Source organism: Entelurus aequoreus, linkage group LG11, assembly GCF_033978785.1.
Source record: "Entelurus aequoreus isolate RoL-2023_Sb linkage group LG11, RoL_Eaeq_v1.1, whole genome shotgun sequence".
NCBI classification, from domain to species: Eukaryota; Metazoa; Chordata; class Actinopteri; order Syngnathiformes; family Syngnathidae; genus Entelurus; species Entelurus aequoreus.
This window is the reverse complement of record NC_084741.1, coordinates 39,869,620-39,889,872: the sequence shown is the minus strand read 5'-3', so window position 1 is coordinate 39,889,872 and position 20,253 is coordinate 39,869,620. Positions and strand designations below refer to the sequence as shown.

The window sequence follows — 20,253 nt, the reverse complement described above, 5'->3', positions numbered from 1 at the left end:
CTTTTTATGAACAATTCGGGACACTTTGTTTTTTTTAAATCATATTGTACTGTAAATGGCTGCTTTGTATTCTGATTATTTACTTTTTAGTAAAACAACTCTAACCTAATAGTGTCTGTTTATTAACATGGAATACAGTAAACCACTCCTCCATACGTCCTTAGCCTGATTTGTATAAACTACCCTGAACTGTGAAATGCGGTGGAAACACAAACCACACACTTCTACAGGAACCTATAGTTCCATGAACCAAAAGTTCCTGAAATTTGGTGGAAAAAAGGCCTGTTGTCTGTTCATTTGATAACTGTTGTATGATGGCAACAGCTTGACTCTGGAACAGAACATTTCTATTTCCATACTTTTCTTTGGATATCTGGTTTGAAATCTAAATAAATATGACCAAAGTGTCAGGCTTAGAGCAACATGTATTATTAGGAACAGTCTTCAACTGTTCAAGGTGGTATGTTAGAAGCTTTTGATGCCAATCAGTTCCTGGCTCTACAAAACAAGCAACGTGCTAAATGAGGACACTGGGAAAATCATGCTTTGCAGGTTCTTATCAGTGCATGTCTCCTTTGAGCATGCAGTGTTAGTGCAGCATTACTCAACAACGCCAGGGGGAGAGCTCGGTCGGCGCCATGGAGCTGCAGGAAGTCAGGACACAGGCCAGCCGTCCTGCACTCCGGGACATCCAGCGTGGAAGAGCGATGAGGGAGTAAAGGACAACTGTGGGTCTCCCCTGTAGGTTAATGTGGCTTGATCTGTTACACAACTGTCCTCTTGTGGGCGCATCCATCTCCAAACAGCTGGAGGACGAATACAAGTGAGAGAATGAGGGCTGAATGGAAATAAAGCCACCATGGAAAATATGGAGTCTGAGCTGATTATACAAAGAAATCAGTATTAGCTCACTAAGACTTTGTGTAATGTATTGAATATTACCAATGGTATAATGAGTACTGGGGTCACTTCAACTGTGCTGGACTTTTACTTTTTGGACATATAAAAATGTATCTAATATTAAATAATAATATATACCCATTTGGACTTGGATTTCAGACTTTGATATCAGATTTGGCAACGTGTGTCTATGGGTATCATCACACCTCTTATCTCAGCTATAATTGGCACCCAAGTTGTGGGTCACAACAAAGCCAAAAAGAGGCAAACGCACTCAATTATTTTTTAAGAAAGCTCACTAAGCTTAAACCTCAAGTGAAAATGAAGATATTTTGGCTAATTCTAAGGAATATTTCCCGCGAAAATGTTCAGTTCAACTTTTTATTGTATTACTTTAGAGCAGGGGTGTCAAACACATTTTAGCTTAGGGGCCGCATGGAGGAACATCTTTTCCCAAGTGGGCCGGAATAGTAAAATCATGGCATGATAACTTAAAAACAAAGACAACTTCAGGTTGTTTTCTTTGTTATACTTTGGCCAAAAATAGAACAAGCACATTCTGAAAACGTACAAATAATCGTCCGGACAAAACACTTCAAATTTGTTGAAAATTCTGAGGAAATTGGTGCAGTTTCAAAAACACAATGAGTTTAGACTTTGTCTCAGTGTATCTACAAAGCCAGGATTAAACTTTAAGTCACAGTCTTTCTGGGATTGAACAAAAACACAACATGTAAACTCTTCGAGGTATCAAATACCTCCTTTGTCATGTCCACGTACCAATCCAAAGCTAACTGAACAAACCGTAAGAAACGGAGGTAAAAACTATTCAAAGGGGTTAAGTTCACTTTGCTCGTGTTTGACAGAGACATTTTGGGGCAACGAGGGTGCCACATGACCATGTGTTCGAAGCAGAAGACGTATAACGGCAGGTTTTAAGTTTCATGTGGGTCGAGGAGGAGGAGCCACAGTCCCCCTTTACTGTGTACCTCTTGCTTGGCCCCGGTATAAACCGTTTGCTTGCCTAATAGAATTGCTATTGTGACATCCAGTGGACACATTTAGAACAGCAGTTTCTTTCATTAAAAAAAAAAAGCAGCTAATTTTTATACTTGGCAAACTCATCACACGGGGCCGGATAAAACCTGTTCGAGGGGCCGTACGTTTGACACCCCTGCTTTAGAGGCATTATACGTTGGGGTATCTCCGGTTTATTGTCCTTGTTAATGCAACATAGAATCAGCCAGTGTTTACGTTTTAGTCGTGGCCCGCCACAAATACATTTAGTATAGATTTGGCGCTACCAATTTCCCTTGCTCATTAACACATTATAATGGGACTGTATGAGTGTGTGTGTGGTTTTAGTTTGTTGCTACAACGCCATACCGTACATGTCAACATAACACCCTTTTATGCAAAAGTCTGATAGTGAATATGTTGCTAATTTACAAAAAAAGACAACTGGCGACATATCTAGACATTTTTTTTGGTGTTTTGGACACATTTGTCGACTCTAACATGAAAGGGAGTGCAGCTGTACACCCCCTCACCATCTCACAGGCAGTTTTGTCTTGCTTGGGACAGGAAAAGAAAAAAACTCTTGAAAGTTGCGACATATGACATTTAATTTGTATTTCTATACATGTATTTTCAAATGGCCAGTTATGGCGAATTATGCACATTAGACACTGGCATCATCACCCTCTATCCGCAACACCACAGATACATTCAAGCTCTGTGGGAAACACGGTCATCTAAATGCAAATATATTTTTGTGATGCAACAAAGTGAAGTGCCGCAAACGTTTGCTCACCAGCCGGAAAAAGGAATAAAAATCGCTTTTTCCTTGCTGAAGTTTGTCAAGGAGCCCCGTGAAAGATGATTGATGTCACTCATTGCTTGAAGCCTAGTTTTTCTGCTCTAAATAAAGCGAAGGATAAACCAGTCCCTCAAACGGCTGACCTATGTGATAGGCCCATCTCTCAAATGGATGGCAGCTATATGTGACGCTTTGCTGCCACAAGCTAAACATGGATCATGGTGACATGCTTTCCACCAACATCTCCATGTATAAATATATATATATATGTAATATATATATATATATATATATATATATATATATATATATATATATATATATATATATATATATATATATATATATATATATATATATATATATAAATATAATATTTTATATTTAAATATAATATTTTTATAGATGTGTGGATATATGTATGTATAAATATGATATATGTATGCATATACAAAAATGTGTATACATATATATATATATATATATATATATATATATATATATATATATATATATATATATATATATATATATATATATATATATATATATATATATATATATACATATATATATATAAATACATATATATTTGTATAGATGTGTGGATATACTGTATGTATGTATAAATATAATATATGTATGCATATACAAAAATGTGTATATATATATATATATATATATATATATATATATATATATATATATATATATATATACATTTTTATGTTTGTGTAATTTATATATATATATATATATATACATTTTTATGTTTGTGTAATTTATATATATATATATATATATATATATATATATATATATATATATATGTATATATATATATATATATATATATATATATATATATATGCATATATGTATGTATAATTGTAATATATACAGTATGTTTATACAAAAATGTGTGTGTGTATATATGTATATAAATACATATATATATATATATATATATATATATATATATATGTGTATAAACATATATATAACATATATGTAATATATATAATATACATATACGTATAAATACATATTTATGAATATATATGTATGTATAAATGTACTATATATATGTTTATATGTGTATGTGTATATATATATATATAAATACATATATATATTAGGGGTGTGCATCTCTACCTTAAATGGCGATCCGATATGAATGATACATGGTTTACGGTTCGAGTCACAAACAATACTTTTTAAAACATTACGATTATATGCAATAAGATTCGGTACGATTCAATGCAGATGTAAGATTTGCTCGAAAAGAAAATGTAATCTATCATGTATCATGTCAGAACGATGTCATGTGTTAGTTTTTTTTAAATAGACATACAAAACAGGCGGATCTTGTATTGTTAGCAAATAGTAGAACTATCAACTTCAAGGCATTGTAATCCATAAACTTAAATCAAAGAAAAGATATGCGAGTTAAAAAATGCAAATCATGATTACAGCTGTGAATTAATTTTCTTCCTTTGATTCTTAGTTTAGTTGTACTTTTCTTTGTTCTACATATTAAACTTGACCAAAAGACTGAAGGGTTTTGTTATTTACAAACGAACCAAATCTATTGACTGGCTCTTTGACTTGAACGATAGGTTTATTTTCATTTGAAGCGTGACGTAACATTTACATCTCAACCAAGGCAGAAATATTCAGATGTATTCAAGAGTGCACACTCACTAATCCAAGCACATTTCTTTGTTACAGCCCAATCAATGTGGAATTGATCGCATTATAAATATGCAAATCATATTAAAATGTGCAATGTGCATGAGATCTGCACCCTCTGCCCAATCAGAATTCAGTAGGAGCCAGTCGGAGGTGCTTCATTCTCTGATTCCAGTGAGCGAACAAGGTTTGAGATTATGAACCTGTCCATGCTGTGGGCTCCGAGAACCGCATACAGGCTGAAATAAAAAATAAATGGTCGGACATCTGAAAGAAGGGGAAGAAGAAGATGGATGTGGCAAGGGGACTGGAGATGAAGTAGTGCTGCACCCCGTTTGAAAATGCAGCGATACTTAAAACTTTAAAAGAGGCGTGCTACTCTAACTACACCCAATATAAATATAATCTGTGTAATTTACAACAAAATGTGTTCATACAGTAGCCTGCTCACAGCCAGATTAGATATTCAGTTTGCAATATTTTAAATTTAAACATGCCAACATCAAAAAGGATACAAAGGACTGACTCTGTTTGATTACACAATTTATTATTACAACACAGGAGCGATACTTGCGGTTGCAGCCGTACATGACACAAAGTCGGGTCATTACTCCACCGTCTGCGGTGCCGATGTGCTGCAAACACAAACAGCTGCTGTCCGCCTGACTGGCCATGAAGCTATGCTGGAGTCACAGCAACACATTGTGGAAGCAATAGCGGGCAAAATGATCGCCTAGATAAATTAATAGACGTCCTCACAAATATTGGTATGAACATGAAGCATTAAATGCATTAGCAAAAAAATTTATTTTGTGTCCTTGCCTCGACATTTTTTACATTGTTGAAATCGAATGTTTGCACAGCTCAAACGACCACTATCCACAGCCTGTAGAAATGTATGTATGTGAAGCATGAAGTTGGTGTGAGGCACCGCATATTTCCACTTCAAGTGCGTAAACAAGGTTTTTGTGCGTACGCACGTTTATTACATGAGTCCCCTGTTCTTTGGCTATTGTGTGTTTGACATTTTCTAGTGTTTCTGTGTGCACCTCCATGTTGCATTCTTTATGTGTCTTTTGTCATACATTTTTACTTGCACATTGCCTTTAGTCTCTGCATTTTGGGGTCACGTTGCAAGCAACAGTGCCAGAGCGTCACAGATATACAGAAAGCAAACACACCTAAAATAGCCATTTAAAAGTCACTCATAACCTGTGCATGGCATTAGAAAAATATCAAAACTGTTGAGGAAAATGTAAAAAAATGACCCTTAAAAGATATATTTTACTCTTATGACTTCTCCAAATGTGTTGGCAATCTCTTGTTGGAATGATGGGTTCTTACGAAGCCCCTAAAGGGACATGGATGTTTTTCGAGATTTCGCAATAATTTTGCGAGATCTTCCAATACTTTTGCGAGATCTCGCAAAATATTTTTTTTCCTATGTCAGTGAACCGGAAGTGAAACAGACAGCGATGGAGGAACGGGACGATGCGGTAGCCTACCCATCATCTTTGCTCTGTTGCGGGACCATAATACAATTTGATGTCTTTATATGTTAGGCTACTACTAAAATAGAAATCAATAAACTTCTCCCACGGATGATGGCTAGGCTCCTCCATCGCTGTGTCTGTTTTACTTCCGGTTCACTGACATAGGGAAAAAAAACTTTTGCGAGATCTTGCAAAAAGTATTGCGAGATCTCGCAAAAGTATTGCGAAATCTCGCAAAATATTTTTTTTCCTCCATGTCCCTTTAGGGCAGGGGTGGTCATTACGTCGATCGCGATCTACCGGTCGATCACGGAGGGTGTGTCAGTCGATCCCCAGCCAGGCATTAAAAAAATAGTCCTAAAAATGAGCGATCATAAATCTTCACTATGAGGTCACTTTTGTCACTTGATTGACATTCACGGCACCCGAGGGTCTTCTGAGATGACGCTTGCTGCTGCCAGCTCATTATTAAGAAAAAATTACCGACAGGTAGGCGAGAAACTCTTTTTATTTCAAGAGACTCTGGCGCCGTACCTGTCATCAAAACTCCAAAGACCGACTGCACAGTTGCACAATAAAAGCGCTGCTTCATCCTGCCTGCACTGACAAAATAAGAGTCTCAGAAAGCTGGCGTGCACAAGCTAGCAAGCTACGGAGTTTGCCGCCAATGTATTTCTTGTAAAGTGTATACGAAGGAGTACGGAAGCTGGACAAATAAGATGCCAAAAACCAACCACTTTCATGTGGTATTGGACAGAAAGGAGGACTTTTTTCTCTTCCATTTGAAAATGCGGACGTTATCAGCACCACTGTCTGATTCCTATCAATGCAATTCATCAGAATCAGGTAATACACCAACTTATATTCTTGTCTTCATGAAAGAAAGGAATCTATACTGTATGTGTTAAACATGCTTGCATTATCTTTAAACACCTTTAACTTGTTAACAATACTAACTATATGTGTTAAACATGCTTGTATTATCTTTAAACACCTTTAACTTGTTAACAATATTAATTATATGTGTTAAACATGCTTGCATTATCTTTAAACACCTTTAACTTGTTAACAATATTAACTATATGTGTTAAACATGCTTGCATTATCTTTAAACACCTTTAATTTATTAACAATATTAACTATATGTGTTAAATGATAAATGATAAATGATAAATGGGTTATACTTGTATAGCGCTTTTCTACCTTCAAGGTACTCAAAGCGCTTTTGACAGTATTTCCACATTCACTCATTCACACACACATTCACACACTGATGGCGGGAGCTGCCATGCAAGGTGCTAACCAGCACCCATCAGGAGCAAGGGTGAAGTGTCTTGCCCAAGGACACAACGGACGTGACTAGGATGGTAGAAGGTGGGGATTGAACCCCAGTAACCAGCAACCATATCGATTGCTGGCACGGCCACTCTACCAACATGCTTGCATTATCATTAAACACCTTTAACTTGTTAACAAAAACATATGTTTCATAAATAAGTAAATATAAATTATATTTATAAATGAGGTAGATCCCCGCGACTTGATCAATTGAAAAGTAGCTCGCCTGCAGAAAAAGTGTGAGCACCCCTGCTTTAGGGGCTCCGTACGTTCTATATAACCCTGAAGTAGGAAGTCGGAGATGGAAATGACGTCACAGCCTGTAGTGAGCGTTCCAGTTGCAAAGTCGGAAATCAAAACGGTGACATCCCCGAAGGCTATTCTTGTACTTGCCTTATCTGAGTGTAAACAACTAATGGAAAAATACGGTGGATGAAGATAAAACACAGACGCTATTGGTATATAGAACATATAAAACACATGAAGTAAATGTAGTTGACACTACAGTAACACTACCATATGTAAAAGTTCATCTATACATCGTATATGGTTAATTTAGTGTGTCAAAATAAATATTTAGAAGTGCTAATAACATATATTATAGAAGCTTGTAATATTTTTTTACATTCAGAGCAGCAATTTTTGAAGCCAACTCAGAGTTGGTGAGAAATCTCTGACTTTGCAAGTAGGAAGTTAGAACTTGAGGGGTGTTCCAGTTGAAACTGCAGACTACAAAGTCGGAAGTTCCGACTTCCCAGTACAAATTGAACGCACCGGAAGCTGCCCTACAGATTTTTGTATCACCTCATTATCCATTTATTTTAAACATGCTACAGCTATAGTTCAATCAGTCGTAAAATAAAACAAATCAAATTAAATCCAAGACACACATTGCCAGATCTTACTGGATGTTAAAATAAAACATTTTTGTCTTAGGTCTGGGTTCTGTCTGGACTAATTTGTACAAACTTCAACTTCAAGCTGAGTTTTATTGCAATTTTTCATGTCAAATATTTACATGTTCTTATTAGAAAGGTTTCATTCTTAATCTTCATTGTCCTTCAGAACTTTTTTGATTCACTGTGGCGGTGAAACAAACTGATACATGTGAAAGTGTTTTTAAAAGTAGAATTGTTATATATATATATATATATATATATATATATATATATATATATATATATATATATATATATATATATATATATATATATATATATATATATACGTATATACGTATATATATATATATATATATATATATATATATATATATATATATATATATATATATATATATATATATAGTGTCCAGATAAGAGCTTTCTGTGGCAATAGCAGCAGCGAGGAAGCGCGGTGGACGGCGCCATCTGGCCAGTGCCACTTTCGGCTTCGCTCGGCAGGCCGCAAAGCTGGAGCCACCTATGTGGTCTGCCAGCGTATCACAGAGCAACAGCACTGTAACGCAACATTGTGAGTCTGTGTTTACACTCTCTGTTCGTGTGTGTGTCTGTGCGTGCGTGTACGTGTCTGTGTATTTGTGTGTGTGTTATGAAAATCATCACAAACTGAGTCTTCTTCATAGAACAGCTGTCGTGTGTATGAAACACTATGACAGTGCTTAAAAAGGAACAGGAAGATAATGATGCACCAAGAGCAGCTAATTAACGAATGCTGCATTCAAGAACACTGGAAAGACTGAGACTGGGATAAGTCAAAGTTCTTACCTGCAAAGTTATGATAAATGAACACACACCAACTATATATATATATATATATATATATATATATATATATATATATATATATATATATATATATATATATATATATATATATATATATATTTTATATATATATATATATATATATATATATATATATATATATATATATATATATATATATATATATATATATATATATATATATATATCAGTGGCGGGCTGTGCGTTTCCCACCTAGGCCTTCAGTGATCTCCGACTTCAATGATTACCTCTCAAAATACCATAATTGATGTCACCACATGACCATTGCTGGATAAATACTATACAGGAACACATTTATACCATACTGGGCATTGAAACACATCAACAGTATACAAAACGGGTTATTTTCTGGCGCATTTAAAAATGTATTAAAACGCATCAGCAATTAAAACACAATAATGTACATTTCTCTTCTTGGCTTATGCAACTTCCGGTCAATAAAGTTTGATTCAAAGTACACACTTCTCAAAGATATATTAACTGCCCTGACCACATGATGGCGACAAATATACATGTAACAATGTTAATTTAAAGACAAGCATGACACACTTTAACAACAAGAGTTTACAACTTTTAGTTGTAACACAACAGCTACTGTCAACAACTTGTGATCTGATTGGCTATTGCAACTGTCTCTCAACTCTATGTGTTCTCAAATTCATCCGCTAACGGTCCCGGTAAGTCTCCAATCACAAGACGCCTAAAAGTCATGTTCAACGTGAGGCCATCTAGAAGGTCTTACTGACAACAACGCGTGATCTGATTGGCTATCACAACTGTCTATCACCTGTATGTGTCTGATCACTGACAGTGCACGGACGGCTGTATTGTTGATTCTGAAGGCGTCTGGCAGATTTGGTACAGCATGGCAACATAAGCTAGCTGAATTCTGATTGGATACAAACTAAAACTAAAAACAACAGCGCTGGAAGGAGCATAATATGACATGAAGAGAATATATACATATATACTGTATATACAGTATATATATATACATACATACATACATACATACATACATATATACATATATATATATATATATATATATATATATATATATATATATATATATATATATATATATATATATATATATATATATATATATATATATATATATCAATCAATCAATCAATCAATGTTTATTTATATAGCCCTAAATCACAAGTGTCTCAAAGGGCTGTACAAGCCACAACGACATCCTCGGTACAGAGCCCACATACGGGCAAGGAAAACTCACCCCAGTGGGACGTCAATGTGAATGACTATGAGAAACCTTGGAGAGGACCGCATATGTGGGTAACCCCCCCCTCTAGGGGAGACCGAAAGCAATGGATGTCGAGTGGGTCTGACATAATATTGTGAAAGCCCAACACATCAGCGAAAGTCCAGTCCATAGTGGGGCCAGCAGGAACCATCCCAAGCGGAGACGGGTCAGCAGCGTAAAGATGTCCCCATCCGATGGACAGGCTAGCGGTCCACCCCGGGTTGGGAGCAGAGTAGAAAAGAAAAGAAAAGAAACGGCAGATCAACTGGTCTAAAAAGGGAGTCTATTTAAAGGCTAGAGTATACAAATGAGTTTTAAGATGAGACTTAAATGCTTCTACTGAGGTAGCATCTCTAACTTTTACCGGGAGGGCATTCCATAGTATTGGAGCCCAAATAGAAAACGCTCTATAGCCCGCAGACTTTTTTTGGGCTCTGGGAATCACTAATAAGCCGGAGTTCTTTGAACGCAGATTTCTTGCCGGGACATATGGTACAATACAATCGGCAAGATAGGCAGGAGCTTGACCGTGTAGTATTTTATACGTAAGTAGTAAAACCTTAAAGTCGCATCTTAGGTGCACAGGAAGCCAGTGCAAGTGAGCCAGTATAGGCGTAATATGATCAAACTTTCTTGTTTTTGTCAAAAGTCTAGCAGCCGCATTTTGTACCATCTGTAATCTTTTAATGCTAGACATAGGGAGGCCCGAAAATAAAACGTTACAGTAATCGAGACGAGATGTAACGAACGCATGGATAATGATCTCAGCATCGCTTGTGGACAAAATGGAACGAATTTTAGCGATATTACGGAGATGAAAGAAGGCCGTTTTAGTAACACTCTTAATGTGTGACTCAAACGAGAGAGTTGGGTCGAAGATAATACCCAGATTCTTTACCGAGTCGCCTTGTTTAATTGTTTGGTTGTCAAATGTTAAGGTGGTATTATTAAATAGATGTCGGTGTTGAGCAGGACCGATAATCAGCATTTCCGTTTTCTTAGCGTTGAGTTGCAAAAAGTTAGCGGACATCCATTGTTTAATTTCATTAAGACACGCCTCCAGCTGACTACAATCCGGCGTGTTGGTCAGCTTTAGGGGCATGTAGAGTTGAGTGTCATCAGCATAACAGTGAAAGCTAACACCGTATTTGCGTATGATGTCACCTAGTGGCAGCATGTAAATACTAAATGGTGCAGGGCCAAGAACCGAACCCTGGGGAACTCCGCACGTTACCTTAACATAGTCCGAGGTCACATTGTTATGGGAGACACACTGCATCCTGTCAGTAAGATAAGAGTTAAACCAAGACAAGGCTAAGTCTGACATCCCAATATGCGTTTTGATACGCTCTAATAAATTATTATGATCAACAGTATCGAAAGCGGCGCTAAGATCAAGAAGCAGCAACATAGATGACGCATCAGAATCCATCGTTAGCAATAGATCATTAGTCATTTTTGCGAGGGCTGTCTCCGTAGAGTGATTTGCCCTGAAACCGGATTGAAAAGGTTCACAGAGATTGTTAGACGCTAAGTGTTCATTTAGCTGCTGTGCGAAAACAATTTTGAGGATTTTCGAGATAAACGGAAGGTGGGACACCGGCCAGTAGTTTACCATGAGGTCAGGATCGAGGTTAGGTCTTTTGAGTAGAGGATGAATAACCACTTTTTTGAATGCTAGGGGAACAGTGCCAGAGGAAAGTGATAAGTTTATAATATTTAACACTGATGGACCTAATAATACAAAAAGCTCCTTGATAAGTTTCCCAGGAATTGGGTCAAGTAAACATGTTGTTTGTTTTGTCCCATTTACACATTTTAACAATTCCTCCTATGTTATTTCATCAAAGAGAGAGAAACTATTTTGGAGGGCAGTGTCCGTCGTATATACAGTCGTATCTGTGTTAATAGAACCCAGTTGTAGCTGGGATGCATTGTCTTTAATCTCTTTTCTAATGACTTCAATTTTCTTATTAAAGAAATTCATAAAGTCATCTGCTGAGTGGGTGGAGCTACTGGGAGGAGTCCCTTGTTCGGTTAGCGATGCTACTGTACTAAACAAAAATTTAGGATCATTTTTGTTGAGGTGGATGAGATTTGAGTAATATTTAGCTTTAGCTGAGGTAAGCATGCGTTTATAAGTTATTAAACTATCACTCCATGCTTGATGGAAAACCTCAAGTTTAGTCGCACGCCATTTGCGTTCCAGCTTTCTACATGATAATTTATGGGCTTTAGTTTCTTCTGCAAACCATGGGGTACGCCTTTTAGGGGCCCTTTTTAGCTTTAGCGGTGCTACACTATCAATGGTGTCGCGCAGGGCGTCGTTAAAGTTGTTAGTGAGGTTATCAATAGAGCCCACATAATTTGGGAATGGTGCCATTACCGAAGGCAGTAGGTCAGTAAGAGTCGTCGTTGTGGCAGCATTAATGTTGCGGCTGCTATAGTAGTTATTATTATTATTATTAGTTTGTTGAAAATGAGTCAGAACTTCGAATTTTATAAGGTAATGATCGGACATTACTTTAGTGTACGGGAGTATCGTAATTTTAGAGGTGGTGACACCCCTGACAAGCACTAGATCTATCGTATTACCGTTGCGATGCGTGGGTTCATTTATTATTTGTGTAAGACCACAGCTATCAATTATAGTCTGGAGCGCCACGCATGGAGGGTCCGATGGGGTATTCATATGGATATTAAAGTCCCCCATTATGATTATATTGTCGGCGTGCGTCACTAGATCAGCAACAAACTCTGAGAATTCACTGATGAAGTCCGAATATGGCCCAGGGGGGCGGTAGATAACAGCCAGGTGGAGAGGCAGCGGTGTGACAAACCTCATAGTGAGCACCTCAAACGAGTTATATTTATTATTTAGGTTAGGTGTAAAATTATAGTTTTCATTGTATATTAGTGTGACACCCCCTCCCCTTTTAAGAGGACGGGCAACATGCGCATTGGTATAGTTAGGAGGAGATGCCTCATTTAGCGCAAAAAAATCGTCTGGTTTGAGCCAGGTCTCGGCGAGACCAACGACGTCAAGTTTGTTGTCTCTAATAACCTCATTAACTAATAACCTCATTAACTAATAACGTTTTGGAAGATAATGATCTTATGTTTAAAAAGCCCATATTATAGGTAGTGGGCTGTTTTGAGGATTGTTTGTTGAAATTATCCGAAGTAGCAATATTAATAATGTTGCGTTTATAATGCATAGTGCACTTTAAATAGTTTCGACCATATCTAGGAATTGATACGACGGGAATTTTCAGATTGTTTGCTTGATGCTGCGATAAACTGAACGCATCATAGTTAGCCACCTCAATACAATGTATGTCTGCCTCTGACACCGTCACAAAAGAAAAAACATTATGTGAGTTGTGTTTTATTCTAAGAGAATTGCTATGTATGCAGGGATTATCCAGCCTGGCGCCGGCTAGTTCTAGTTTAAAAGACTTCTTACCCGGACACTCCACGCTTCTTTGGTTAGCTTTTCCCTTTGTTGTTAGCCCCGCTCGGCATCCCCGCTTCTGCTTCCGCTCACACCGCTTACGTCGCCTCCATTGGCGGTCTCCGCTAGTATTTGACTCCGCTGCTACAAAGGCCGCTCGATGTAGCCCGCAAAGTATTCCCATGCGAGCGAGGAGGTCAACCGTACATGCATCTTTCAGTCTATAACGACCCGATCCATCCACATCCAGAATTGTCTGTCGGTCGTATGTCGTATATATATATATATATATATATATATATATATATATATATATATATATATATATATATATATATATATATATATATATATATATATATATATGTATATATATATATATATATATATATATATATATATATATATACATATGTATATATTTATAGAACATGTATTAATCTTTTATTATTAAAATATGTATTTTAATATATTTATTATTACAATGGAGCCAACTTAAATCGACGTGTTAATGTCAAAAAGACGTAGAAGTCAACATACTAATCAAGTCCACCGTGTTTTTGTTACAAAAAAGTAAAGCCGCTGTTTAAATGGCCCCACTAATGACAACAACATTGGCTTTTATTTCAAAGTTTCATAGTTCTGGACCTAGAAATGATGTCTACAGGCAAAATTCCCACCCAAATTGATGTAGTATTAATTTTAGGATTGTTTCTAACCTTTTTCAGCACAATTTGGATTGTTTTTAGTTTCAAAATTTGGGCGGTCCTGCATCAGCCTGCAGAAGACTGGAGACAATTTTGTATTGCATAGTATTTTTTTTGGTAGCATCTTCAACCCGAAGATTGTTGTTTTCACACAGTATTTGAAGGAATTATATGTCCTCCAGATACTTTGTTGCAAATTGAACTAAAGAAGGGGTCAGCCTGCACACATTTCCAAATGATGGGAAAATAAGGAAAGTATGGACAAATTGACTCACGCAAACCTTTGCTGAAAAGGACTCGTTTAACACTTGTATCTTCTCAAAATACCGGCCAAATTTAAGGCTCCCATTTATATTGAAGATTTTGAAAAACATCCTTTTTTTTTAAATTCCGGCAGCATTTTAGAACTTTCCAGTCAGGTTACAAAGCCTTCCATAGCACCGAGACTGCACTTTAGCGGCTTTTGATGATTGATTCTGGTGATTCAGCCATTTTAGTGCTTTTACACCTGACTGCTACTTTTGACACAGTTGACAACTCTTTTATCTGGATTTGAAGACTGTGCAGGTGTCAGAGCACTGCCCTGAAATGTGGTTTGGATCACACAAGGGAGATGCCGTCTTGTAAGATTGCGATAATCTGTTTCGTCCATTGACATATTTGGCTGTGGAGTCTCACAGGGATAAATTCTTGGACCCATTCTGTTTGCTCTTTATATTACCCGTACTCAATACTTTTCAAATTAAAGTGGACTTTTTTTTTAAGTCGACAAAGAACGCAATAGATGTGATAACATGAATCCAAAAAGCTTCCTGCTTGATGATTACTCACTAAGGTTCCATGCACTAAATAAGTCTGATTTCTCATTTAGTTCGGTTTTCTGTATTTGCACACCTACACGTGAAGTCCAAGTGTCCTTGCACTCTCTATTGTGCTTTTCCAGTGCCCTATGACATCACACCAAAACAGGATATCATTACCACTAAAGCCCAGTTCTTTTTGTGCTTGATATCCCCTGTAATATTGGCACAAATGACAAATATTTTATGTCCAATGGCGATGCTGATGTTAAATAGCAGACTGCATCAAGAAATGATATAAGACTGTGCTACGAACATGACACTACTACCAAGAAGGTCTCGGAGTTGCTGGATTGGAGGACGCTGGCCTATAGCTGGTTGTTTTGAAGGAATTTTTGTACGTAGAATGGAAAGAAAACTTTGGACTGTCTCAAGGTTATTCAAAAAGCTCTGTGGGACTGATGGAAGCAGTTTTAAGTTCGAAGGAAACGGCTGCTCGTGCCCGCTTCAGGTGGAGGTTGCTAACTTCAAATTTGCTATTTGTTGTGTACAAGCTTGGCAGTTGTGTGGAATACAGAGTTATTGCTAACCAGTTTTGAGTACACAAATGCAGCTTTAAAAGGATTATGTACGCTTTTTTTCTTTGCCTTGTATTGTATACTGACTGTTAGTATGTAACACTAACAGTCATCCTCCTATTTCACCTTATCTATGTAATCACGAGAGCCGAGTCGGGAGCTGGTGTAGACGTTAGACAGCTTTATTGTCACACACCGAACGGAAGTTCAACCCAACATATATGAACCCACCTGGCACTCCCCCTGGTGGTCACTGGGTGTAACCATGCAGACAAAACATACAGCTCAATACACAACATCCCTCCCCACTTATTCAGATTCGCACCCACCTAAAACCACCCCTATTAACCCCAGCCTATAAAAACAGACTAGGCCATAAGCACTTAGAACGTGTGTTATGTGCAAAATGATGCTTTGTGCGAATCGGCGGTGTAACCATAAAATACATTGAAATACCCACTTAGGGGGCTATTGTAAATAGGGAACTCAAACTTAAACACATACATGCTTACTGAGGCCGGGGGGTAGACTACCCCCGAACCTCGGAGTCAGTCAACGGGGATTATTCTGCCCCAAAACGTGACATGACTCTCTAACAACCCACGCCCCCAGTTCAGAGATTAAGGCGGTCTGGAGCTCTGGTAACCCGGAGTGGATACCTCCGGCCTGGCGCGCCAACATCCGCTCTCCGTCTGGGTGACCCTCCTGGCTCGGGGGCGACTGTCCCGGTTCCCAGAGCATCCCCTCTTGCCGGAGAAGGGGGGGGAGCAACCGGCTGGGCCCCAATTGTCAGTTCACTCGGCACAGCTGGTTGCTCTGGACCAGTGGGAACCAAAAGCGCACGGTCACCGGCTCTCATCTGCTCTGTGTGACGTCTCCAGAGTGCGCCTGCCCCCACATCCACGGAGTAGGATACCGGTCCCTCTTGTGATGCCACCAGTCCAGGCATCCACTTCTCCTCCCCCCGTCGATAATCACGCACCAGCACGGCCTCCCCCACTGCAAACCGTCTGTCCTTAGCCACCAGATCTCTGCGTTCTCGTTGGCCCTCCTGCGCCAGCTCCACCGTAGCCGACACGTTCGGCTTCACAAGGTCCAAGCGAGAGCGGAGCCGACGGCGCAGGAAGAGCATAGCCGGAGACTCACTCGTCGTCATGTGAGGCGCATTCCTGTAGCTGAGTAAAAATGCCTCCACTCGATGTTGCAGCGTAAATGTTCCCCTAGACGCTTTCAATGAACGCTTCAGCGTCTGCACAAAACGCTCTGCTTGACCGTTCGTGGCGGGGTGAAACGGCGCTGACCTTTTGTGCTTCACTCCGTTTGCCCGGAGAAATGCCCCGAACTCTGCCGCTGTGAATTGTGGCCCATTGTCACTAACCAGTGTCTCTGGTACTCCGTTGCGGGCAAACATACTCCTCAGGGCCTGTACAGTCTTCTCCGTCGTCGTCGTTTTCATCACCTGTACTTCCGGCCACTTAGAGTACGCATCTACCACCACCAAGAACATGTGTCCTTCGAACGGCCCCGCAAAGTCCACATGGATCCGTTGCCATGGAGATCCCGGCCACGGCCAGGTGTGTAGTGGGGAGAGCGCCGGGTTCTTTTGGTTCCGTTGACACGTAGAGCATGTCCTGGCCTGCTGTTCAATCTGGGCGTCTAACCCCGGCCACCAGACATGGCTCCGTGCAATGGCCTTCATCTTGACCATGCCTGGGTGCCCGGCATGTAGTTCCTTCAGAAGCTGCGGTCTCAACGCTGGAGGCACCACCACTCTACTGCCCCATAGCAAACACCCCTGGATCACCGTCAGTTCGTCTCGTCGCATGTAGAAGGGTGCCAACGCGTCATTCTGCCCAACTGTTCCAACAAACTGGCCTGAAACTACCATATCTACTACCCTAGAGAGCACTGGGTCATATTTAGTTCCCTTCCTAATATCTTCACTGTCCACTGGGAGTGTCTCAAGGTGATGTACTGTCACCCTATCTACTGCGTCTGGCTTTTCCCCATGCGCTACCTGCAGTGGCAACCGTGAGAGACCATCTGCATTCCCATGATCTGCTGCTTTCCTGTATTGGATTGTGTAGTTGTGTGCCGCTAACACTAACGCCCACCGCTGCAGTCGTGCGGCCGCCATAGGTGGCGTCGCCTTACTGGGACTCAATATACTTGTCAGCGGTCTGTGATCTGTGAGTAGTGTAAAATGGCACCCGTACAAATAGGCGTGGAATTTACGTACCCCAAAAATAATTCCCAGCGCCTCCCTTTCAATCTGAGCATAATTTTGCTCTGCCTTGCTCAGTGTCCTAGAGGCAAAGGCTATGGGTCTCTCCTCACCACCGGGCATCACGTGCGAAAGTACCGCGCCCACCCCATACGGCGACGCGTCACACGCTATCCGCAGGGGCAACCTGGGGTCATAATGCGTTAGCACCTGTTCTGATTGCAAATGGTCTTTTGCTGCCTTAAAGGCTTTCTCGCACTCTGGTGACCACTTCCATGCCACTCCGGTGTGCAACAGCTCATGTAACGGGCTGAGCATGGTTGCCATGTTTTTAACAAAACGCCCATAATAGTTTATCAGGCCCAAAAAAGAACGGAGCTGACTCACATTAATGGGGGCTGGGGCCTCCGCTATGGCCTTAAGCTTCTCTGGGGACTTATGTAGCCCTTTTTTATCAATGACATGCCCCAAATATTCTAATGAACTCTTGAAGAATTCACATTTCTCCTTCTGTACTCGCAAACCGAATTTTCCCAATCGGCCCAACACTGCATCTAAGTTTTTTAGGTGATCTGCATCGTTCTCCCCAGTCACCAAAATGTCGTCCAGGAAACAATGGACGTTGGGGAGGCCCTGCAACACTTGGTCCATGACTCGCTGAAAGATTGACGGCGCAGAGGTGATCCCGAAGGGAAGACGGTTATAGCAAAACATTCCCTTCTGCGTGGTAATGGTCAGATATTTACGGGAGTTTTCCTGAACCGGCACCTGTAAATATGCGTTCGCCAGATCTAATTTGCTGAAACGCTGCCCCCCTGCTAGCGATGCGAAAAGATCTTCTATCCTCGGAATGGGGTAGTGTTCAGCACAAAGCGCGGGATTTAAGGTCACTTTAAAATCTCCGCATATACGTACTTTCCCATTTTTTTTTAAAATGGGTACAATTGGAGTAGCCCATTCACTAAACTGTACTGGAGACAGTACGCCCCCCTGTTCCAAACGCTCTAATTCCTCCTCCACCTTCGGCCGAAGTGCATACGGCACCGCCCGTGCTTGGAAGAACTTCGGTTGATGCACCGGCTTGAGGGTTAACGCCACCTCAAAGCCCTTTAGTGTACCTAGACCTTCTTGGAACACCCTGGCATGGCTGTCTAGTACTGTCGCCATTGTGCGGTCTTCCTGTATGGGATGTGTAGCTCGAATAGTTTTAATCATTGTCCAATCTAACTTTACTTTTCGCAACCATTCTCGTCCAAAAAGAGAGAGAGCGTCACCCTTAACCACATACAGGGGGAGACGTGCCCGTTGTTTGTTGAGACGCACGTCTACTTTTATTACCCCCAAGGGTGTCATAACCTGCCCTGTATACGATCTCAACAGTAGGTTGGTGGTACGGAGGCGTAACTGGCTAAATTTAGCATTGTATACTTTTTCTGAAATGATCGACACTGCCGCACCTGTGTCTAACTCCATTTCTATAGTTTGTCCCTCCACTTTGGGTCTAACCCAGATAATCGCTGACGCAGCGCTATCATGTTTAACGCTTTTTTCTACCTCCACTACATGTAAGCCTCCCACCCCATCTGAATCTGTTGTCTCTGGGTCGCTGGGCTTAGTCTCCGCCTCTACCTGATCGGCCCTCTTTTTGAATTTTCCTTTCATTTTCTGTCCCTTTTTAACCCCAAAAAAAATGTGTTGTCTTCGGTCCCCCTTTATCCTCCCTGCACATACGAGCTATGTGCCCCCTTTTTCCACAATTGTGGCAGGACTGGTCCTTGTAAAAACATTCCTCCATTTTGTGATTTACTCTACCACAACGAGTGCATTTACGGCCCGGTGGCAAGGAGAGAGAGACAGCGTTCACCTTCTGTGAGCTACTGAGCTGTTGAGATTCACGTGCCACTGTTTCTATTGAAACTGCTAGTTCAACTGCTCTTTGGTATGTTAAATCCTTCTCTGTTAACAGCCTCTTTTTAATCGACTCACTGTTCAACCCACACACTAACCTGTCTCTTAGTGCATCCTGCAGGTAAGCTCCAAATTCACAGTGCTCTGATAATTTTTTTAGATCTGTTACATACTGTGTAATAGTTTCCCCCTCCCCCTGATCTCTCTTATGAAATCTATATCTCTCCGCTATCACTATGGGCTTTGGGGAGAAATGTGCTTGCAACAATGTCACTACCTCATCATACGTTTTCGTGCCCGG

The 20,253-nt window shown here is 39.9% G+C and overlaps 1 protein-coding gene across 1 annotated transcript; it reads right to left on the bottom strand.

Moving 5' to 3' along the window:
- Window positions 1-15,943: 15,943 nt before the first annotated feature.
- Window positions 15,944-19,706, bottom strand: LOC133660110 (uncharacterized protein K02A2.6-like). The gene has a single exon (XM_062063253.1). It carries the CDS (start codon window positions 19,704-19,706, stop codon window positions 16,434-16,436), a length of 3,273 nt encoding a protein of 1,090 aa, XP_061919237.1. The 3' UTR covers window positions 15,944-16,433.
- Between the last annotated feature and the right edge of the window lie 547 nt (window positions 19,707-20,253).